The following is a 24,058-nucleotide window of genomic DNA, read 5'->3' on the forward strand; positions in this document are numbered from 1 at the left end:
AAATAAACTCTTTTACTGCCCGCTGCATGAAGGCACCAGAAGAAAGCAGTTGTTCTTGCAGTAACATTCATATTTCTGAGATTGCATCAGTGAGCTTTGACCCTTTCCCCCCTCAGGACGGACACCACGGGCTTGAGCCTTCTAGGTGCCACATCAGCTGCCGCCTTAACGGTAGTTTCCTGTGGTTTAAACTGATAAAAGCAGAGAAGCTAATTCTCTTCACTAATACATTAAGAACCGAGAAGAAGAAAGCGGCTCCTATCAGTTTCTGTTCAAATCAAATGAGATACAGCAAAAGGGTTCTCCCACACGGCCCCGACTGGGGGAGCCGCCGGCATCATAAGAGGTGTCAGCTCTGAATGCTAAACTCTCCTTTGCTCAGCCTTAAAGTCATGGAAAAACACTACGACTTTTCCAGTGACTGTCATGGAATACATGAAGGTTTTTGTTCGAACTAACTTTATGTTTTAGGTCAAATTATGGGCCAGCTGGAAAATGTAAAAAAGAGCTTTGACTGATGTTTTGGGGTTTTTTTGTTTTTTTGGCCACTTGGGGGCAAAATTCAGATTCAGTAAAATTTCTGACCTCATCCTGCAGTGACATCTAGATTAAAAGCATCTCATCAGCAGCTGTTCCACGGTCCACGATAAAAAGATCTCCACCCTGCGTGTACCCAGCATTAGTAATGTATACAGTGGCAGCCACTGGGAAAAGTCCCCCACCCAGCGTCTTTACGACTCTGAGCAGAAACGTTCCCTTTGGACGGGAACACTAAAATGGCTTCTACAACGGCAGCGTCAACCAGCTTCCACATTCAGAATTGCTGCCTTTAAGCTAACAGAAGATCTCTACTTTTTGCGGGGACAAGAGAAGAAACAGTTCATTATTGTGGCTTCCCTGATGAAGATAAATGACTGGTGCAAACCACATCACAGCAGAACTCTCATTAGCCATGAAAGCAGCGAGCCTCCACACTGATTACAATGTGAGTGTATGTACAGAGCAGCATGTCTCCGCGTTCTCACCACATCAAGGATGAGCTTGTTGACGTCAAAGTTGGGCTTCTTCTTCATGCTGCGGATGACGCAGCTCTGGATCACGGCGCCTCCACACTCCACCTGCAGGCTCGGGGAGTTAACGCTCGCCAGCTGGAAACTTTTCAGGTTACGGACGCCCCACGCCAAGATCTGAAAGGAGGGTCAGGAAGACACAGAAGTATCACTGTTGGAAAATAATTGTCATGAGAAGTTTGTTAAGTGAAACACAAAGTTATAGCAGCAGCAGATCTTAGTGGCACCTCGATGGCGGTTCTCTGCAGAACAGGTTTGATTCCCTGAGGAACCACAAAGACGTTGGATTCTCTTTGAGGGGGCGGGTGCGGGAGGTCCGACTCCTCAGGCTGCCAACAGGAAACACAGGACAGCAGTGAGTCGGTGAGAGGCCAGTCAGAGAAGAAACGAGACAAAAACATATGAAAATGAGCAGTCAGTCAGTCGTTTGCAAAGACACAGAAATGACTGTTAAATGACTTAATGTTTGGTGTTAACACATCAGATGAGTTTTCGAGTTAAAAACACTCAAATGTAGTGTTCAAGTCAAGAACAATGCAGGGTTTTGGACAAGTCTGTTACTGGTCACAAAAGTACAAAAAGACTGGAGAGGACGTGTTTCATTTTGTCTTGTTTTGTTTTGTTAAAATATGTTTTCATTGATCTCAAGAAACAACGTTTGTACAGCTGCCTAAAGTCCTCTCTGGCCTTTCACACAAAATCAACAAAGTATATAAAAGAGAGCAAAATATTTTAGTATGAAAAACAGACACAACAGATGAAAAACAAAAACACGGGCAGGTAAAGTAAAAAATGCAGATGCGTCCACTCATCTGCATTTTAAACGCGAGCCGGTTTGTAACATGCATGTACGATGAAGTTTGTGTGTGGGCTGAGCAGGACACATGCAGACACTTCTGTTGTTTCCATCTGTGTGCACATTGTACCCATTGCTGCAGGCTTTCACAGAGGAATCCCGGAAACATCAACTGAGGAAGCGACGTAGAAGAAAACAAGAGACGAAAAAGAGATGAAGAACAGTGAAATAAAAAAGACGCAAGCGTCAAATATAAGGTGAACCACCAGAGCAAGTTCACAGTGCAAAATATCATCACACGTGTCGCATTGGGACATGAAAACTCCCATTTCACCAGGACTTGTTGGTTGGGAAGAGCAGACATAAAAGATGGAGCATCATTTGAATTTGCCATGATATCAGAGTCAAACCTTTTCACTCACATCATGGTTAGCTTTACTCTAAGTATCAGATTAATACGTGAGCACGGTTCACAGCTGTTTTACCTCGTCCAGAACGTGGGTGGAGGTCATGATGTCTCCCTAAAGGACGAGACAGGAGCAAGAGAAGATTTTAGAGGCTTAAATTTTAGGACAGAAGAAAAAGAAAAAAGAGAAAGAGAAAAAGATAGGAAGAGTGGAGACAGATGAAATGAAAGAAAATATTAAACTGACCTCTTGACCTGGAATATGGTGAATCGCTGGCTGTAGACACAAAATGGAAAGATGCATTACTGAGTGGAAATAAACAAATAATGTTTTCAGGACAGGATTCCACACACACACCTCCCACTCAAGCCAAATCACCTTCACACACCTGGATAAAACAAAACATGCAGATTTTAACATTTGGATCTGAACATGAGGACAACGATAAAGATATTAGAGGGAGACAAGCAGAAGACACATGAAGTGCTGATGAAGTTTGACCTCTGACCTTTTCTCTGCGTATGAGCTCGAAGGCAGCCAGCAGCTCGCCGGCGTTTTTGTCCCCTCGGCGAATAGGGAACCAGGCCAGTCGTGGGGAGGCTGTCAGGGAGGGCTGGCACACGCAGCGGCCCATGAACTCATCAGCATTCTGGATATATAAAACAAACCTTATGTGTCTGAAAAGAGCATTTCTTCTTTTTGGCATAAAACTCTGATGTTTTAGTCGGGAATGAAATGTAAAACACGCAAGATAAAAATATTCACAGGCACTCACATATGTGTCCGAATCGTAAAGCTCCACCACGACGTTGGGAGGAGTGGCCATCGTGACCTCGGGGTCGCCGAAAATCTCCACCTCATAGAAGATGAGCGTCTGGTCCCAGGTGGGATTGAGAGTGTTACGCACCGTCACTGTTTTCTGGGACTGATGGAGGAACGACACAATGGCGTACGAGTCTGCAGAGAGACATCAACCAAATACAACGTGAGTAAATCCTGTTTTGAACTTTGACCAGAGAAATCGTGACCAGTTTGTTTTATTCAGGCAGCAAATTAAACTGCAAAAGCATAAAGTCACAATGTATATATGTCACTTTAGTAATCTGACTAAGTTGGTGTAAATCTGTGCTACATAAACTAAACTCATTAGGATTCATCCCCTGGGAAACATGAATGTCTGTATAAGGTTTCGTGCAATGGTTGATGAGACATTTTAGCCTGGACGAGTGTGATTAAAAATGTTTTTGTTTGCTGAAAAACCCTGATGAAACAGAAACAGATGATTAGTATTCAGCCTTTAGTAGTTCTGTGAGCATGTGGTGGTCTCCACGGTAACAGGACAACAGTACATCACCTCCGCCTCCCTGAGGAGCGATGAACACCTTACACAGTCTACGTTAACGCCGACGAGACCTTGTCAAAATAAAAGCACCACACTGTTGACTCTCACGGCCGATCGCTGAGCTCCGTCCTTCGTGTGTTTACAGCCGTGCAGACAGATTTCAGAGCTGTGTTTTCTAATCGGCTCCAGTTTGTCGTCCCAACAGTAAGCTCTGGAGACTTCACAGAGAGTAGAAGTGATCTGTCAGACTGTGAGCCCACCATCGTTAGCTAACACACAGTGTACAGTGTGTGTGTGTGTGTGTGTGTGTGTGCAGTTTACAGGCTGAATGAGAGCAGAGATGCCAAATGTGATGGCAACACAAACTCAGTCACTGGAACACAGAGCAGTCTGTAATGTCTGCCTGTCTGTTTGTGTGCTCTGGTACTTTGTGAGGACAAGTTTGGGTTTTATATTTATTAGTTTATTTCAGGGCTGAGAAATAAACTAATTAGACGAACCTTCGTTTAGGCTGGTGTGAAAGCTATAAAATGAAAGTGGAATAAACAGCCACAGATTCTGTCTCTCTTTCTTTCTTAGATGGAAGGATGGATGGAGTACCAAGACCACGATGTACAGCCACTGGTCTGTTTTTGACAAATTGTATTTTATAGACTTATTGCATTGTTTCTCATGCAAACTCTTTAAATGAAAGACTAACCAGTAACTACAGCTGTCAAATAAATGTGGAGTACCATATTTCCATCAGAAAAGCAGTGGAATAGAAATAAAAAGTAGCATAAAAAGGGAAAGTCTAGTCCAAGTACCTCAAAAAAATACAGTACTCAAATAAATGTACTATAGCTTAGTTTAAGGTGCAAAACAATATTTATAAATAAATCAATCTGAACTGATTCTGGGTCAGATTTTAAGTCTGTTGTTCTGAGATGCAGAGGATGAGGTTATAGTTGGAGCTTGAGGGGGTTCAGCTCAAACTTGTGTGTGCGTGTGTCCAAACTGTCCCCATGTCCCACACAGTGACATCAGCAGCTCGGGAATGCTGAGCTCGAGACGGAGGGCTGGGAACACCGCTTGGGGAAGTTTGTTATTCCAGGTCACAACTACTCTCCATGTTAACACACACACACCTTACAATGTGGACACATGCATAAATACACACATATGTACAGTTACACGCACACAGTGAGTAGTTTGTTATTTCAGGCCAAGTAAAGAGTCTCTATGGAGCCGTTAGCATTAGAGTAAACAGAAGCTAAGCTGCATTTTCCCACCAGCCCTCAATTAACCTTGGAGAAACATATGAAGCGCGCGCACACACACACACACACAGTACAGCCACACCACCCACGGTGACCCGTTCAATTACTGTCCACTCCCAACAGCCCATTAGCTCATACAAACAGCAATACAAACAGCCCAGGGGGGTTATGTAAGGGTATTTGTGTGTTTGTGTGTGTGTGTGTTGACAGGGAGATGGACAGACAGACGTAATGCTAAAATCTATAAACATGAAACCCTGGCATGGTGGGATGCTAACGTTAGCATATCAACATGTATTCAGTTATCACAGATTTGAAAACATAAACCAGGATGACCGTGTGGTTAAGGTGTTGGGCTTAAGATCCAGTGGACAGAGGATGATAATTTCATATATACATTTCTTTGCCTTGCATTCTTCATGCTCCCACTGCTCATATTTTTGCGAGGGATGTCCTGATGGCGTGGTGGTGGTGGTGGTGGTGGTGATGCAGACTGTGTAACTGAAATGCTCCTGGTTCATGTGACCAAGACAGCCCTCCAACCCACACCCAGACTGCAACTCCCCACAGCATTTTTATACCTTTAACTGCATCTAATACAGCTATAAAATTGCTCAAAATATTTTAGTAAACATATTTTGCATGCTGGCGAGAAAGATAGAGAGATCACCAGAGAGATAGAAAGAAAGAGAGAGAGAGAGAGAGAGAGAGAGAAAGAAAGCTCAGTGTTTGATAGTTGACTGTCTTTAATCATGGCCGCCCAGAGTCCATTTAACACCAGATTAACACAAAACTGAAGGCCATCCATCAACTCTATTCATCCATTACACTGTGTGTGTGTCTGTTTCTTTCTAACTTTAACCAGCCTCCCTCCATCATCCATCATTTCTCTCATCCTCTGTCTATTCATCCCTCTGTTTTTTAAAGCCTTGTCTCTGTTTTTACATCTGAGTCTGCGGTGGGTTTCTGGTTAACGCTCACACAGTAGCAGTAGTTTCCATGACCTTCAAATAAAAGAAAAATATTTGCTCTTTTCTTTTTTTGTCCTCTCTTTCTGTGTCACACTCTTTCTTTTCATAACCTTACCCTACCCTCTTTCTCTCCTTCCATCTTTCAGTGAAGCAATACCAAATCTGAGCTTTATGAAAACAAAATGTCCACATGTTCTGTCTGCCTCCCTGTGTTTAAAGACATCATTTTGTATTTGTATTCAAAAAAACTGTATTAACTTTATTTTTTGGCTGCTTAGGGTGCAGGAACAAGCTGCAAACAACACAACACTGACATATTATCAGCTTCCTCGTTCAAAACTAATTTTGCAAATTTTCAATAATTCACCTGAGAAGCCATCTTTGTCCATGGCCAGCAGGTCTCTGGCTTGGTACAGGTAGCAGCGCAGGTGGTAGCGGGTGCCACCTGCAACACACACACACACACACACACACACACCACTGTATTGACAAAAAAGTGGAGGGATGGAGGAAGAGAAGGGAAGTGTGCTCTGTGCTGTCTTACGGTCAAAGAAACAGGAAATGGTAGGTCTGTTGACTCCGAAAGTGGTTGTGACCGACTTGTCATCATTCTTGTCCTCTATGCTGCTCTGTGGGAGGAGGAGGAGGATGAAGGAGAGGGAGAAGGCCAAGAAGAAGGAAATGAAACAAAGAAAAGAACTCTGACTTGAAGCTGCTTTTAAATATTCATGAAACACCTGAGCACGTTATCCTTCTGATGGGCCTTCAAAATAAAAGACTGAGAAGGTATGGACATCCATGCACACGTAGTGGGGCAGTTTTTCATGGTCTGGGCCCTTGAGTTCCAGTAGGTTGTGTTTTGCCAATACACAAAACCCCAACCTGACTGGCCACATGCACTGAGCTCTGGAGCTACATCCCTGTTGGGGTGAGGGTGCATGCAGCAACGACAGATGGAGGAAATGCCCAGCTGTCCACATACATTTGACCATGGAATATAGTAAAATGTCATTATAAGATGTTTTACTTAATCTTTTTCTTCCTGTGCCTGTTTCTCTCTCACCAGAGAACACTCCAGAGCAAAGATGGCTGCCGGGCCCGTCTTCTCCAGTGGCTCCATGCGGTACCTCCACCTGCGCCTCCTGAAGCTGTCCGTCTTCCTCGGCTTCAAGTGGAACCTGGAGCCGAACAGCGAGGTGTACTCCCAGCCCTCCCTCTCCATCTCGTCCGGACGCTGCTGTGCACAAGCGCACACACACACACACGTACGCAAACCTGTGTGAACCTCTGTGTGTTTCATCTATTCATTTGTGCAACTAGGATGCCATCTAGTGGCAGCTGGTAGGAACCAATGGACTACAGAGTGCTCCAGACATAGAGGGGTAAGTATTGAGAGACGGACAAACACATTGATGGTTTTGGTGTTTGGATAATGACAATAACAAAATATCACAGATTTTTTATGTCCCTGTTCAGTGACCTGCTGGATGTAACCCCGTAAATCTCTCTTCCGCCAGCGTTTAGACTTTAACCTCAACTGTACCTTTCTGAGAGCGTCCATCTTCTGCTGATCTCGTCGTCTCATTCGTATCCATCGTCTCCTGCGGTTGGTGTGGTACATCTTCTCTGCCGGCACCCACGACTTGGGGCGGCGGTCTGGAGGGATGGTGATGCCGTACTCCCAGCCTGGACACACACACAGAATGGACTTATTACTGTTTCATTTAGCTTTTCATTGCTGACGGGTGTGTGTGTGTGTGTGTGTGCGTGTGTGCACCTTGATCATCCACAGCCCTGTTGAGATCTTCGCTCCACTCCACCTCCTCCCACGCCCAACCTGGAGGACACTCCACCTCGTCCTTTGGCACCGCCTTTTCTCCATTCTGACACACACACACATTTTGTACAGAGATGAACAAAGCCATAAATGGTGCAGAAACACACACCTCTAGAATATTCACACGTAGAACACACACACGTACCACGTCAGTGTAGCCCTCGGGCATGCCAATCCACTGTCCGCCTGGTAACCTCATCTGGTTTTCAAACACTTCCTCTGTGTAGGTCATGTGACCGGCGTCCACGTCAAACAGCAGTCTGAGGATTCATCATCACAGACGTACACATGAATTCACACAATCACACTCACAGATGATTTCACAAAAATGACCGCCTATATTGATAAGCTACTGCATAAGCCAGTGAGCATCTCATTCAGAGACAGAACTGATGTTGATTGTTGATTTTGAAAAAGAGGGACAGGTGACAGAGTGCGTGGAGGTTCATGTGCTCATCTTCCTTCCCCGCACACACACTTACGTCTTCTCGGGGCTGATGAACCAGTCTCCAGCCCACGTCCAGCCAGGTGAGGGTCTGAAGCTCTCTTTGGGCAGTTTGATTCTCCCAGTGACGTCGCTGAACTTGGGGTAGGTTAAACCTGTAGTTCCCCAGTTGCCCACCAGGGCGAGTCGGGTCTGGTTCTCATACTGCAAAAAGGACAATATTTGTCTCCAATGTGTAGTGGTGTAAAGTAAGTAAAGAAGCACAAAACTGTATTTAAGTACAGTACTGCCTGCCTCTGTGTGAATTCAAGTACTGTTTCGAAACATCACTGAGAGAATTGATCTGCCACCATGAGACGTGCGAGCGCAGAAAGCTTGATGGACCTAGCAACAGAAACTAAGGGGGCGGGGCTTATCGAAACAGTCAGCTGTGGTAAGATCAGATGTGATGATTTATTAACAGAAAAGTGAGGTAAATTTCCAGATCTACAGCAGTGTGCATCTTACCGTCTCAGCAAACACCGACAGTTTTCCTTCAGCGTATTGGTTGAAGTGTTTGACGTCAGCAGCCAATCCAAACCAGACTTTGACCCTCAGCTGACCGGGAAGTTTGGCTTCTCCGCCGCTGCCCTGCGGGCACTGCATAACAGACACAGCAGGTCAGAAAAACTTCATTTCCCTGAGACAAAGTGCAAGTTTCTGAGACTGTACCTTAAGGAAGACGGTCTGCAGCTGCCCGCAGTGTTTCCCGCAGTGCTGCTGGGAGAAGATCACAGTGTGTGCTGGGATGCGGTGGTACGCCACCCTGCGGTCGCCCTGCAGCATCCATATGATGATGTCTGGAAGACTGTTCTGAGGCTGGGCGAGAGACATACAGCACACACAGAGGAAGAGAAGGAGAGAGAGAGAGAGAGAATAATATCAGTCATTAACTCTTTTTTTTGTCGTTATATTACATAATTTCTTTCCTTTTTCCACTGTGGGACTAATAAAGGATTACTTGAGGAACAAAGGAACACTTGAAGTGAAGTTAATGATAGCTATTATTATCATAATTATTATAATTGTATAATCTCTCCTCCTCATCTTCACCACCATCATCACAACCAAAATTAGCGACAATAAAAAACACTTAAATATATAGAAATAAAGGCTTTTTGTACAAATGTGTCTCAAAGAATAACACTGATGGTTTCTTACACTTCCTTAAAGGAACAGTTCAAACAAAATGCCATCTGAAGTGGAGGCAGGAGCTTGAATTTCATAACCAGAAACTTTCATTAATCTGCGATTTAAGAAACGTGCTCACCTCCTCGGCCATGGTCCTCAGCCTGCTGGCCCAGTCCTCGGCCTGCTCCAGCACCGTGGACAGCTCGGTCTCCGGGCCGTGCTTCAGAGCGAGCGCCGCCGCAACAATCTGCTGCAGGTGGAGAACACGAATGTGCCTCAGTGAGCGGTCCAGGGCGGTCGCACACTGCCATTGGTTGAGAGAGGGCAGCTCCTCGCTGGGAAGAAGAAGGAGAGAAGAGAGAGAAAAAGAGAAATATTTTGTGTCCGGTTCTCATTGCTAGACATTTATTGTTTATTGGTTTATTACCAGCCAAACATGCTTAAAGGGACAGTTCACCCCCAGCACCTCTCGTCCGTGACATGACACAGCGTTTACCTGCAGTCTGTGATGACCTGATCCAACAGCTCGACCACCCGGAGCTCCACCTCCTCCAGATCACTGCCTGCCTTCACTTCCAGCTGCACCCGCTGCAGGTTCGCCTCCTGAACACACACACACGTTACATTCACTTATTTTACAGACATTTTCTCACTTGTTTACGGTCTAAAACTCCGGTAGGTCCTAACACAGGCAGATGTATGACACCCACCAGTCTCTCGATGATGGCCAGCAGCATGTTGAGAGCCTCGATCCTCGGTTTGATGTCCTCCCACTCTGAAGACAGAACCACCACAGGCTTCACGTTTCCCCATGGGAGGTAGTAGTAGTGACAACCTGGAACACACACACGCACACAAACAGTGGGCAACTGCACCGACAAAAAAGTATATTCATCTCAGGTAACTTTAATGCTCTACTAGTACTACTACTACAAAGTTAACTAATTCATTTAACTTAGATTAAACTGCATCAAATACACCCTGACCTTTGACCTACCGTCAAACACAGCCCTGCTGAACTGGGTGGTGGAGGCCAGAGGGACGCAGGTGTAGTCGAACTTGTTGCCATAGTTGCCAATGCTGACCTCGAACTGGATGGCGTCGTCAACATCTTGGAGGAGTGTGGCCGAGTAAAACGCTACGAACAGGGAGAACTTCCTCTTCCTGAGGAACTTCTGTTAGATGGAGAAAAACGTTAAGAAAAGAGGGAAGGTTGGATGACACCTGTTGTGCTGTGTTCAGGTGTTTCTTTACATCCTCTCACCTCCACCACCAGCAGGTCATCTGATGGTATGTCTTCAGTTTTTTGCTCCGGCTTGTCCACCAGTTTTGTAGTTAGCTCCAATAAAACTCGACCTCGGTACGCCACGCCCTCCCCCTGACAAACAGAAAAACATCTTTAAAGGGTGCACCAGTTAAACAAAACACACAACAGCAACAACATTACTGAGAAGATTTTAATGGCCTCTACGTCTCTACTGCTGTGTAGTATGAAACACAGAAAGGGAGGTGTTATTCAAGGTAAAGTACTTCAGATACTTCCTTGCCTTAAGGTAAAATTTCAACAAAAACTTACCGGCCAAACTCAACTCTTGGAGGGATTATTGTTTTCAATTTATTTCCTACCTTGTATTTAAAAGTGAAAAACGAATGTCAAGTTACTTTTCCGAGGTTTAGCACTTCGTGTGGATCGCTGAAGGTGGTGAATTCTCTGGGGCTGCCGTACAGGTTGACAAAACACGGACCGAATGTTGGCAGGAAACCGAGACTGTCATCCACTGCAATGACACAAAATGGCCAGAAGAGTTCAGACGAAACAGAGCAGAATGTGGAGGGATGATAGTGAAGAAAAGATCAACTGATTGATGAAATTATGAAACTTATGTGCACTTGACAAAACAGATTCAGATTTTTATCAGAATTAAGACAAGACTGAATCAGTTATGAGGTGAAAGGAAATGAAACAAAAACAAAGTGAAACAGTTGCAGTGACTGGACTGTTTCACACAAAGTAAGAGAGGATGGTGGACGTACTGCTAGACTGGACGCTCCGTGGAGTCAAGTCATCTGAATGCGTAGAGAGGAAGGATGGTTCAGAGTCACAGACAGACAGAGAGGAAACAGATGTCTTTGAACGCCACTCAAACCCAAACAGATGCACTGGACCACAAACACAGCACGAAACCCCCCGAATACTCAAAGTAAAATTATTTGGCTTGTTTCAACTGAATGCGAAATGGAGGGAAAATCCGAAACGTGAAATGGCCAAACTCATGCATGTCGTTTTCATCTGCAACAACACAGCAGTGATGCACTTCAAGGACCGAAAACTCAAAGTGTTCAGCACACAAACAATACCAAGTTAGTCTTCATGCATGCCACTAAAAAACGCCTGTGCTTCTGAACAACAGATCCACATGGAGGTTGAGATTAAAAAGATCAAATCCAACTTTCAGTTCTCACACAGGACTCCAAAGCCTGTTGGATTCCAAATGGATGCACACTGGGAATCAGACTGGTCTACTTGAGAACAACAAACTTGACAGGGCAGATCAATCTGACCAACTCAAATCACAAGGTCTGTAGTCTGCAGTTAATCAGGCACTGACATACGAAACTGATGAATTCAGACAAATTCAGAGCAGACCAGTCAAAGCTGATGGCCAAAAACAAATGTGACGTTTCAAACTTGTAAATGACTCACAAGTCTTTTTGTTTGTTACTTTTTGCCAAGGGCATCAAAGCTGAAACACCACTAAGACATTGTATTTTTCATGTGCAAGAATACCAGAAGCACTAGACCACCCGCAAGGCTGTCAGCTTTGCACAGCTGTGGTCTGTTGCTTGGTCAAGATGCTTCAGCTAAGAAGAACACAGACATCCAGTTTAGTAATCGTTTTCAGCACTGACAGAAAAGAAAAATCAACACACTAATTCATCTGCTGCTCCTGCCGTTTGTTCTCTGACGTCTTCAGACAGCTGCTGGTTAGCGTTAACTACCCGACAGCTAGAGAACCAGCCAAATGTGTTCCAGACTTGATAGATTACCTACAGTCTGCAATCACTCTTACAGTCTGGAGGTGTAAATTGAAATATTAATCTTAAACAAACTATATAAAATAACTGTAGCTGAAAAAGACCAGACAAGAGGAGCTAAGTATAAACACTCCATTGCAGTCCAGTCTAAACCAGGCCAAATTAAACTGGTCAGGCCCAGTCCAGTTCAGACCAGTTTCAACAAGTCTCTTACCATCTATCTCTCCACCAGGGGCGGAGATCTTAGACATGCAGAGGTGGGTGGTGCCGATGACGTCGTTGTGACTGGCTCTGTCCCTGGAGTGAGGACGGAGGAGAAAAACCCAAAGCTGTGACACAAGCTTTCAAAGGCAAATGATGACATGTGTGAGAGGTTTTACTCTTTGAAAACCACAGCTAAATACATAATCTAAGTCTCTCGCTAAATTTGTTATATTCTTGTGAGTTTAACAAAACCAAAAGTCAGACATAAGCCAACAATCACCAGTCCAGAATTCTGATCCTCATCTTCTCACACATGGAGGGGAACTGGGAGGGAAAAACAAAGCATTTGATGATGATGATGATGCACTTGTCATGGTAGTACTATTAAGTTGTATAATAATGTGTGTGTGTATATTGTTTGTGTGTCTCACTCTGATAGGCATGCTCAGACTCTGGTTCCACTGTGGGTTGGCATTCTTCTCCAGAATCTTAGTGCACACCTGAAAAAGAAAGACAGAAAACCCACTTTAATCAGTTTGGTTTTCTGTTTAACGTCTGGTTTGGGATTAAATAATGTTTGAATTGAGCGTTTGAGCCGATGGAAGTTTGAGGATGCCGTGCATACAGTTTTGCCAGCAAAGTGGATCTCCACCAGAGGATCCACCAGGTTCTTTCTGTTGCTGTCAAACCCAAGAATCTGCCTCATCCCATCCATGAAGGCGTCGTCCACTGAAGACAAAGAAGAGAAAGAAGTCAGAAACCCTCTGCCTCTAAAGCAGCTGAAAACACACACACCGTAGAGACTGACTTTGTGGCAGATCTTCAGCTCTGAAGATCCTCAGGGTGAAAGAGGCTCCTCTCAGAGACAGTCCAGCCGGCCTCAGCAGGTTCCCTTCAATGTCTTCTCTATCCTCGACACACTCGCGTTTGTCAGCCTGGACGACACACAGATAAAAAACACCCACATGTTGAATAAGCTTGTTCCATTCAGAATCAAGAAGGCTTTCAAACGTGGAAAATACAAGGTAGGAAACATGGGGTGGAAACGCTCATCTGATCGTTATCAAGGTTGTTTTTGTCCTGCTAACTTAATGCTGACACAATGCTGCTGTAACATTAAAGAGTACATCATATCTTCAGCGTGTAACATTCAAGCATGACATCATTCATAACATTCAACACATTATGTTAACATACAATTAGCAAGACAACATGCCAACACAGCTAATATGGAACCATACTGTTGTAAAAAAAGGTAGCCCTCAGTATACCATCCACCAACTGACACCTCGTGAACAAACATCATCGTGATGCTGTTTTGCCAAGCCATCCAGTCAGACTCACCGGTGGCTCGTCTCCAGCTGCCAAAACCATCAGGCTGACCTTCAGGTAACCTCTGACCCCAGCAGAGAGGTCATCGGGGTCACACAGCAGCAGCCATTTCCTCAAGAAGCAGTGCCCTATGGGGGGGAGGATGCTCTCTTAAACTCAAAAAATGTCAACCTAACAAATAATATACTGCAGCCAAGAAGTTTAAACTAAGAACCTGGAACTAAAAATATTACCTGAGCTCTGAGCTTGAACCGAACAAATTAATCATTAATTCAAAAACTCAATCCAGAAGTTCAAACTCTGAACCACAATGTTTGAAAAACAGTTAATGATGAACATCACAAACTGAATTTTATTAAACTCCTATAAATGAATTCAAAGTTTGGCTGCTCCTTGGTAACAGTTTTCACACAAAGAAAATCACCAAAACCCTGAAGTCCACCAAAATGTCTACTCACTGTGCTCACTGTAGATGGTGCCCACATCCAACTGTAAGAAAATCATGGGATTTTAGAAATGTTTGCCTTCTATCTTGGACAGAAAAGTTATCACAAAGAACTTGAAGGAGTTCACCTTGAATTCACCGATCACAGCATCAGTCCTGAGTGAGCGAGAGTCACACACCTGTCAGGCCGAGAGAGAGAGAGAGATTTTGCTTTTTATCCAAAACAACACAAGAGAAAATATTCAAATAAAATAAGGCAAAAAAAAAATCAAACTCACAGTGATGAAGACGGGTTCATCAAACAAATCTGATGGAGTCTCAAAGAAGTTCAGGAAGAACGTCTGACCAAAAAAAGGCATTTAAGTCAGAGGCTCACAGCAACATCCAGTGTTTCCTGTCAGATTGTTTTAGCTTCTCCTTGCTTACCTCGTCAAAGACTGGGTTGTTGCCTTTTCTGATGCGGGTCCTCTTGGTCTGCCCGGCTACCGTCACCTTGACAACGGGCTTGATGTTAATGCCCGGCAACTGTCTGCCCTCGATGACCCGCACGCGAACCTGGACATATGATCAGTATCAGTATCATAACTTTTAAATGGCAAATAAAGCTTTCTATGTGTGTCCAGTTTAAAACGTTAAACTCTTCTAGAAGAACTAGTAACTTGTAAAACATAAAAACATTGATTATGTATGTGTTATGTATGTATGCATGACGTGAGAATGTGTTGTTCTCAATTAGTTCTTGCCATGATTTTGACTATAATATAAAGTAGATGATCTCTTATGCACCTTGTGCAATTTACCTGCATAACCACATGGTGGCACTGTGATCAAGAACCCTACTTCAACTTCAGGGATCTGCTTTAACTCATGCTATGATTCACTTCCTAAAACTCTGATACATACATTACTGTGAGGCAAACACAAGACGTCTATCTGAACAAAACCAAGGAAAAGAACTTCTCACGGAAAAAACAAACTGCTTGTCGGATCTCTTGTTTCTAAACTCCGGGCCCTGCAGAAATTATACCTGCATGTCCTGTGGTTTGTTGGGCAGCGGTTTGGCCTGACTGCTGGCTCCTCTCCTCCTCTTCCTCAGCCCTCCATGGGTGTTGTAGGTCGGTGGAGAGCGTTTCGGTGTCTGGGCAGTGGGCGACTCCTGGCCCGTGGGCCCCTGAGGGCCGACGACGACCATGGAGCGTCCATCATCGGGACCCTGGTCCTCCGTCGGTTCCAGCATGATCATGCTCTCTGTGTCCTCCTCACCCAAAGTGTCCAGAGAAATCACTGGACAGGTAGGCAGGTTGACAGAAAGTAGTCACAGAAATGAATACAAATACAAAACAAGCTGGTAAATTTAATAAGCAAGTGACAGATCATATTACTTGTGACAGTATCCATCTCCACACTTGGGTTGTTATGGGGCAGAGCCTCAGGCTGGTGGAGAGGCTGGAAGATTGGAGCTGATCCTGGAGGGGGGATGTAGGAAATCTGCAGTGTAAGTGTAGCCTAGTGGAGACAGAAAGCACAATTATACGATTTAAAATCACTGCAGGGTATCTGTGTTCAGGTATGAGAGGACGAGCATTTCAGCTCAAATACTGGAAACTTGTCAAATCTTCACGCCCTGGTTTTATACAGAAGTAGCAGAAGTTCACAAGGTGGAGGACTTGAAATTGTATGAAAACTAAAGACAGATGAGGACGTTTTCAGTGTCAGTTGCAGCAGCGTTTCAGGCCATGTGGACCAGTAAAAGGTGTAGTCATCTGCTGTTTCCTTCAACAGGAAAAGGCAACTTGAGTGATAAGCTGTTATAGTTATGTTCAACAGGTTTATGATTACATTCAGGTGCTCCTCATGTCCTACACACTGACATTTTCACTTGATCTTGATCTGTGTGTGCTTGTGTGTGTGTGTGTGTGTGTGTGTGTGTGTGTGTGTGTGTGAGTGAGAGAGAGACATCAATCAGATCCACTCTGACACCAAGAGGAAGACTTTGTTTTGGGATCAGGAAGTGAGGATGGGAAACAGAATATGTTTTCATCTGTTGCTAAAAAACAGAAGATTACCACAGGAGGGGCCCACCAAGGTGTGTGTGCATGTGTATGTGCGTGTGTGTGTGCATGAGGTTTTAACACTTCAAATAGCTGCTTAAGGGTTGGAATTAGACACGCAGCTGTGATGGTTGAAGGTTATGGATGCATTACGTCAGTGTGGTTCCTTACAGAGGAAAGATTTGGGTGTGGTGGAGTGATCAATGCAAAAAATGCTCCCGCCCTCCATTAGCCGACTGATGTGCCCTTGAGCAAGGCACTTAACCCCCCAATATGCTCCCCGGGCGCTTGATGCTGCCCACTGCTCCTGTGTGTGTTTCACTGCATGTGATTTGCCTGGTGTTGCATGTGTGTGTGTTCAATTCAGGATGGGTCAAATGTAGAAGACGAATTCAGTGTGTGTATGTAAAAATATATATACTGTCAATAAAGCTGATTCTTCTTCTTCTTCTTCAGAGAGACAAAAAGAGAAAAAGTTATGATAGGCTGCTTTGGCAGCTATGCATAACAAGGTGTCCTGATGTTCTAAAGATCAGGTTGACTATTTTTGTGTTTTGGAGGTTTTTATATCATTCTGCGGCTTCCCAGCAGTAGTCTGTATGTATGTGAGATTTGGATGAGGTGGTGCTGAACTACACACACAGAAACAGCCACACACGGCGGGCAGGAGGAAGTTTGTTAATTAAAACAACAGACAAGAATAAAGAGCACAAACATCCAAGAAGCAGTGCTCTATGGGGGGGAATGCTCCTTTAAACCCAAAAAATGTCAACCTAACAAATAATATACTGCAGCCAAGAAGTTTAAACTAAGAACCTGGAACTAAAAATATTACCTGAGCTCTGAGCTTGAACCGAACAAATCAATCATTAATTCAAAAACTCAACCCAGAAGTTCAAACTCTGAACCACAATGTTTGAAAAACAGTTAATGATGAACATCACAAACTGAATTTTATTAAACTCCTATACACTCAGTGATCATTTAGTTGATCACTGAGTGTTCTAACTATAGTCATGTAGCCTATGAATTAATGTATTAATATGTGAATTAGAAGAGGCTTAATTAGTCAGGCTGTCCCTCTCTGATAGAAGGACAGAGAAGTCGAGTTTGTTATTCTGCTCTGCCTCAGGAAAGACTTTCTCTATTTTAAGATCCAGACAGGAAACTCAAAATGATTTATGACTTGTCACTGCTTCACACAATAAGATGCTAAATTAATCTGTCTGTGCTTTACTGTGCTTTGTGTGTGCGTCCATGCTCACCCCTGTGTTGTTTCTCTTGGTGTCCAGTAGGGAGACGGTGAAGGATGCCGCCAGGTTGGGAGAGTTGAGCACATCTCTGAGGGGCAGCCGGCTTTCCCCCAGAAACCTAAACACACACACACACACACACACACTCAAAATGTTAGTACATGAGTGCTCGGACTCTGACATATCCGGCACAGATACACAAGTGTACAGTACACTACTGTCTTTGCAGCCTGACTGGATAACAGGACAGTGTACTTTAATGGAAATGACAGCATGTAAGTCACAAATTTTGACAGAGATGGTTTATTCAAAAAGAAAAAAAGGCTTGTAGTCTGGTTACCTAGATGGCACCCAGTTCCTACTTGGATATAGACATGTAGAGCACACGCTTGAACAAATCTTTAACACTAAATCACTACACTGAACTGAGTTTACTGAGTCGTTGTCGGCACTAACTGATTGTGGAGCGACCTTTTCAACAACCTTTTCAAACATTGCTTATACAGGCATTAGAATTCAACCCAGAAACAGACTGAACTTTGCAGCTATGAATCCTTCTGCTAACCCGAGCAACACACTTTAGTGATTCCTAATACCTTGTTCAGTTTCTACTGCTCACTGCAGATCTGGCAGCCTCGTGTTGCTCAGATTGCTTCCACTTATTTTTGAGTCAAAAATTAACTTGATATTGGCTTCCCTCAAATAAGGCCCAGCAAGTAAACGTAATGAGTAAAATTATGAAACCAACAGAGAAAAAATGTTAAGACATTCACTCACAGTGAAAAGCAACTGACAGGGTTGTTGGCACAGAAAACCAAGGCCAAGAGGTCACACTCTGGTCTGAACGCACCAGGAGAGGCTGATGAATGGACTGATGAATTAATCAACATATCGGTTGCTGAATGGGTGGAAATACGAGTGAATAAATACTTGAGGACCACAATGAGAGGATGGTCTGATTCTTTCACGCCTGCCCATTCCCCTCTGAGGGAACCCCAACATGCTTGACAACTTGATAAAGCGGAACGATCCAAAAATAACACCAAGGCACAGTTCTTATCTCACTTCCTGTACTCTGAGCTATGGGAAGAATTTCATCAGTGCTTTCATGGGATGATGATGAAAACTCCTGATGCTAGAAATATTAACAGGCTATTAAAAATGATGTTTATAATACAAATTCAAGTTTGCTGCTCAGTTTGAAGAAAAAAAGTGTATATTAATTCAAATATCTTAGTGTTGCCATTTTCACTAACCTCACTGGCTGTCAGCATGGCAGATATAAAGTTCAAGCTGAGCAGTTGTGTCTTGTACTTTGTTATTCAAGACTCAACTTTGATTAGCTGAAGTCATGTTAATCACTTGAGGCATCTGTTAAGGCTGTAACATGTAACAATTCAATAAATGGACGATTCAGATTATTTTGGTCACTAAAAGTATTTCTTTGCAGGTAAATCCTGTACTTTTTACTGCAGCTACATTCACACACCGAGTGGTCAGTACCTGTTTCTCCCCATCTTCTCATGGTCTTTGACGACACAGTGCAGCTCTGCTCCAGGGTCCAGAGGAATCCCCTTCAGATCCCATTCGAAACCCTGAGAGAACCAAGACAGGAAACAACATCAGAAGAAAACAAAAGCAGCAGGATTTGACTGTTGTGGTTGGCTGGTGGAGCTTGTTTTGAATTATTGTTCGAACAACTAATGATTGTTTTCACTGTGGATTAATCTGCTGATTATTTCCACCATTAATTGACTGAAAAATTCAGAAAATTGTCACAAATATCCATCAGCATTATCCAGAGTTCAAAGAGACAAATTCATAGCACTTGCTTTGTCCAACCACGAGTAAAAACAATTGTTAAAACACTGAAAAATAAAAGGAAAGTTTCAATGTTCTTTGACAAATAAAAATGTAGAAGTACCTCATTCCAAACAGGGTTAGGATTGTTCTTTATGACCTTCGTCTTCTTCTTAGACCCTGAAGAAAATGGAGAAACAGGAACATTAAGAGTTAGCTTACAAAACTGACCAAAAAACACCAAAAATACTTGAGTTATCTTAAATCTTAGCAAACTGTTTGATAGCTAACTAGCCTGCGGGTTAGCTGCCGTAGCTCTTAACAGCTCATTTTGTTTGCCAAATAGCCTTCTGGAAAGTTAGCTTACAATCATGAATGTTTGTGATTGTTAGCTAAGATGCTGATAAGGTATTCAATCAGTATTTAGGATAATTTGATACAAATTCAATAAGAATCATATTAAAATGTTTGTGAGACTGTGAGACACTGAATGCTAACCTTGAGCTAACCATGACTCAGTGAGCAGACACACCAACAGAGCAAAAGTAGTTGTTTGTTTGTGTGTGTGTGTGTGTGTGTGTGCGCGTCTGTCTTCATGTGCAGTTGATGGTATGTGTGTTATCCTTCTGTGGCTTCCTGTAACATGGAGTTCTAAGCTCTGATTTCCTGTCTGTCAGGCCCTCTGACAGGAAATGGGACACAACACAGACCGATAAACTACCAGGATTCATCAGTAACTAGTGAAGGGTCTCTCTCTCTCTCTCTCTCTCTCTCACACACACACACACACACACACACACACACACACACACACAGAAGAATACAATCTCAACACTCACAACGGGGGAATACTCATCATTTCCATTTGGTTTTAGTGAAAAAGAGGAACAGAAGCAGACACACAGATTGAGATGTTCTTTCCACATGAAAGGAAACAGAGACAATGACTATTGTCTGATTTTAGAAGCTGCTCATTAATTTCCAGGGAACAACCACAGGATCAGAGCCTGGAATAGGTAAACAAGGGTCCAAGCTGGCAGCTCTGAGAAGGCAGCTAAAGGTCGAGCTAAATGCTAACATAATGATAACATTCACACGTTGGTGGATAGAAGGTTTAAAGTTTACTGTATTCAGCACCGCAATTTAGAAGGTTAGATCACGTGAGGCGTCACCGCCATTACACTTGTTAAATTATCAGTTTAGTTCACATTTACTCAAAATCAAAAACTGTGCAGAAAAATAAAAATAAAACCACCAAGAAACCTTGACTGGACTATAGTGGTACACAAACATGATGCAGTTCAATTATCCATAGATTTGTTGACACACACACACACACACGTTTGTTCCCTGCTTCCACACCCAGAGAATGGTGAAAGGTTGTTTGCTTTCCTGTTTTCCCCACAGTCATCATCACCCAATGTGAGAACACAACACACACACGCACACACATCAGTTTACCTTTGCACACACACAAACAAGTACATTCTTACACAAATACCTACGCAAGCGCACCTCCGTTCTTGGAAGATATCTTTAAAAACACCCCCACCCTTCCACAGAGGGTCGAGAGGGCAAGCTGTACTTGTGTATTTATGTGTGTGTGTGTGTGTGTGTGTGTGCGTGTGTCCCAAGAGCTGGTAACAGAGCTAGCATCTCAGAGACAGGAAATGGGACCAGTATCAACTTCCTGGTTGGTGAAGCTTGGCAAAGTTTCTGTCATGAGCCGAGAATAGAACAAACTGTGACCCACAGTGCTGTGAAATACGCAGGGAAAGCTAAGTTTAGACATGAGCTTTGCGTGCGTGTGTGCGCACTTGTACGCGTGAGATCTAAGATATAAAGAGTTTTTGGCAGTTTCACACTTCTAAAATAACTTTTCTTAATACGCATGCAAGTTTAAGGTTAAGATTGGAATGATGCAAAAATATGAATATGCTTGCACTCAAACTATTCAAAATTCAATTCAAAAACTATTCTAAACAAAATATTCACTAATCAATCACTAATCAGTGAGTGGATGGATGGCTTTTCATGTTCACTTCAGTGACTTTTCCAAGCTGAGATTTAATCACACACTAATCACACAGCTAAGAGGACAGTTTTTATAGCTAACACAGGGAGGCTAACGTTCATAAAGCTACAACGTGGAAATAAGGTCAACTGCACCACATACAAAATGATGGCTAAACATGTCTAACACGTTAGATGAGACCTTGTTAGAAATCCCCACGCCAAACTATTACTCTGATAAGCTTTTGATTACTGGGAGATTAATTTAATTAATCTAATCATTAATCTCTTTTAATTAACTGACTTCATTAATGGACTGGGAAATTTCAACCACTGAAAGTGACTTGAAGCAGCGGGATCATTTTCAGCCTGCCCTCGATGCCTTTGTCAGTTATTTAAGAAAACTACTGCTAAAACAAGACTGCTGTTGTGTATTAGTGTTTGTCCATGATATAATTAGCAAAGGACTGGGGATGAAGGTGCAGGGATGCCAGTTTTTGTTTATGGTTTTGATGGAGAACAACACTTATGGTTCCACTAACAACACTTTGGCCAGAAAACCTGCCCTCAGCACACAAACACGGCACATGTTGTCACGTGTAAACACATACGCACATGCTTCACTGCCTACGCCTGCAGAAACATGTGCGGAGATGAAGGAAACTATCTGTACATGCTACACTCACACCAGCTCATCGCTTCAGTCTCAGCAGCACCACAGGAGGTCAAACCTCCACATGGTCCACTACGTAAAGCTCACACAGACCAGGTCATTTGCAAAAAAAAGTTTGCTCCATCGCTGCAATATTTCCACAAAGAAATCATCACTATCATTTGTAACTTCTATAAATGGACATGATCTCTCCCTCCCTCTCCCTGCTCTAAGGTTCACGACTACACTATACAACCACACAGCTTGTTTTATGGTGATCTGCAGGCCACCTCAAATACTTCATAACACTGCATCCACACAGAACTGGTGTTTGATTTCATTTTTTGGTTTAATTTGTGTCTTCTGCTCCTCACAATGAGCGCAGAGGAGCAACGTGATGGCACCAGGAAATAGTGTCAGGACAAAGGCAGGAAGTTAACAGCAGAGCTCACCTCATTAAGGAGGCAGACACCGATTGGTGGAAAGTACAACAACAAAGTGAGGGAAAAACAGAGCAGGTGGCCAAGTCACCTTCACCATTGTGCCACTTCATACGCTCACCTGGGGGTGACTGTCATAGTCTCTAACACAGGTGCAGACTGGAGACATTCATCCTGGACTCCTGGATGGAGATTCCATAAATATTTGACCTGAGTTTAGACTTACCTTAACAATCAGTTGTAGTAAGGACTCACAGTGTGCTATAACAGTCCATGCAGTATCATAATAATCACTTATAAAGCATCACACGTTCTTTTACACTTCACTGACCACCAACAATGAAATGTTAGGATGAAGCCTGCAGTATTAGATGCATCAACGTGTATGTCACTTTGCAGAACACATACAGTGAGGACTTATGATACTGCATGAACTGTTACAGCACACTGTGAGTCCTCACTACAGTTGACTCCTCAATATTTCCATGTACCCTACATTACACATGTAGTGTGTACACACACCTGGTCAAAGTCACTGATCTACAGAGACACGGGGGGAGTTCTACAAGATCGTCTGAGTTCAATACAACTTACTGGAGTTTATCATCTTACTGCAAACCCCCGGAAACTCCCATGATCCTCTTACCTCTGAAGGTGACACTAGCCAGGGGGTCAGAGTGTCTCAGGTTGTTGGCTCGCTGAAGAACGCAACGCAACATGGCTGAAAGCTCAGCAGTCCTGAAACCTGCGATACTCAAACAACTCGCTCAGAGAGAAAGGAAGCAGGTGATTCGGTACACAAGAAGGGACCAGAGCTGGAGGCAGGGTTGGTTACATGGCCCCGATAACCTTAATGATGGTAATAAGCTGTGTCTAACCGCCAAAGTTAAAACAGACAGCGGCAAAAAGATGGAAAATGAGAAAGAATTGTGAAGGAATAAAAAAAAGATGTCCACTGAGAAAAACTCTTTCAGAAGAAAAACTCGGATTGTCAGTAACTCAACTCTGCGTTTGGCAAAAGTCCCAGCATCACAACAACAAGGTGGAAAAAATAAAAGTATCCAAAGACGACTTCTTTCTCTTTCTGTCTCCAACGCGCTCAGAGGCAAAGAGGGCAACGAGCGAACATGTTGGGAACAGACACACACCTCACATCCAGAGGAAATCTCAACATTTCCTGTTCTGTTTTCCTCTCTTGTCTCCTGGCTGTTTCCCTATCTTGCCCACATCTTTTGCCTCTCAGTTTGCCAGCACATTCTTAACTGCCATCCCTCCAGGTCTCCAGGTCCTCAAATCCCTCTATCTTGGTCGCTGTTTTTAGGATTTATTTCAATCTGCTATTTACAGTAAACTGTAAAAGTCTCTAAACCTTTAATGCTTCTGGAGGGAAAAAAACGCATCTCACAGTTCATTCAAGAGCCAGTTGGGTCAAGAAATCCCAAGATTAACTTCAGACTGAGAAAATGTGTTAGAAACATCTAATGGCGAACAACTTTTAGCTAATCATAAAACAAAAACCTCAAGGTCTAAATTTT

The 24,058-nt window shown here is 43.4% G+C and overlaps 1 protein-coding gene across 11 annotated transcripts in view; it reads right to left on the reverse strand.

Annotated features, from left to right (window-relative positions):
- Positions 1–24,058, reverse strand: part of dysf (dysferlin, limb girdle muscular dystrophy 2B (autosomal recessive)) — a 65,387-nt gene that overhangs the window by 34,314 nt on the left and 7,015 nt on the right. For 3 of the 11 annotated variants that reach the window (XM_046380979.1, XM_046380984.1, XM_046380977.1), the window contains 38 exons: positions 19,543–19,598; positions 19,122–19,213; positions 17,631–17,736; positions 15,697–15,820; positions 15,342–15,598; positions 14,741–14,869; positions 14,593–14,655; positions 14,443–14,493; positions 14,328–14,358; positions 13,882–13,997; positions 13,346–13,472; positions 13,163–13,266; positions 12,969–13,037; positions 12,818–12,861; positions 12,548–12,630; positions 11,332–11,364; positions 10,960–11,075; positions 10,562–10,675; positions 10,295–10,472; positions 10,008–10,132; positions 9,794–9,900; positions 9,437–9,632; positions 8,839–8,985; positions 8,635–8,766; positions 8,165–8,331; positions 7,828–7,942; positions 7,623–7,728; positions 7,389–7,531; positions 6,909–7,082; positions 6,390–6,474; positions 6,213–6,290; positions 3,049–3,230; positions 2,782–2,922; positions 2,520–2,549; positions 2,352–2,387; positions 1,997–2,038; positions 1,298–1,399; positions 1,026–1,187 (listed from right to left, as the gene is read on the reverse strand). In XM_046380979.1, the coding sequence (XP_046236935.1) occupies positions 1,026–1,187; positions 1,298–1,399; positions 1,997–2,038; positions 2,352–2,387; positions 2,520–2,549; positions 2,782–2,922; positions 3,049–3,230; positions 6,213–6,290; positions 6,390–6,474; positions 6,909–7,082; positions 7,389–7,531; positions 7,623–7,728; positions 7,828–7,942; positions 8,165–8,331; positions 8,635–8,766; positions 8,839–8,985; positions 9,437–9,632; positions 9,794–9,900; positions 10,008–10,132; positions 10,295–10,472; positions 10,562–10,675; positions 10,960–11,075; positions 11,332–11,364; positions 12,548–12,630; positions 12,818–12,861; positions 12,969–13,037; positions 13,163–13,266; positions 13,346–13,472; positions 13,882–13,997; positions 14,328–14,358; positions 14,443–14,493; positions 14,593–14,655; positions 14,741–14,869; positions 15,342–15,598; positions 15,697–15,820; positions 17,631–17,736; positions 19,122–19,213; positions 19,543–19,598 (4,163 nt within the window). Of the gene's footprint in view, positions 1–1,025; positions 1,188–1,297; positions 1,400–1,996; positions 2,039–2,351; positions 2,388–2,519; positions 2,550–2,781; positions 2,923–3,048; positions 3,231–6,212; positions 6,291–6,389; positions 6,475–6,908; positions 7,083–7,388; positions 7,532–7,622; positions 7,729–7,827; positions 7,943–8,164; positions 8,332–8,634; positions 8,767–8,838; positions 8,986–9,436; positions 9,633–9,793; positions 9,901–10,007; positions 10,133–10,294; positions 10,473–10,561; positions 10,676–10,959; positions 11,076–11,331; positions 11,365–12,547; positions 12,631–12,817; positions 12,862–12,968; positions 13,038–13,162; positions 13,267–13,345; positions 13,473–13,881; positions 13,998–14,327; positions 14,359–14,442; positions 14,494–14,592; positions 14,656–14,740; positions 14,870–15,341; positions 15,599–15,696; positions 15,821–17,630; positions 17,737–19,121; positions 19,214–19,542; positions 19,599–19,916; positions 20,452–23,169; positions 23,972–24,058 lie in introns of those variants that run through there. The other 8 variants (XM_046380985.1, XM_046380982.1, XM_046380981.1 and 5 more) reach the window with 7 other exon arrangements.

The sequence above is a fragment of the Scatophagus argus genome, chromosome 23, assembly GCF_020382885.2.
Source record: "Scatophagus argus isolate fScaArg1 chromosome 23, fScaArg1.pri, whole genome shotgun sequence".
Taxonomy (NCBI): domain Eukaryota; kingdom Metazoa; phylum Chordata; class Actinopteri; family Scatophagidae; genus Scatophagus; species Scatophagus argus.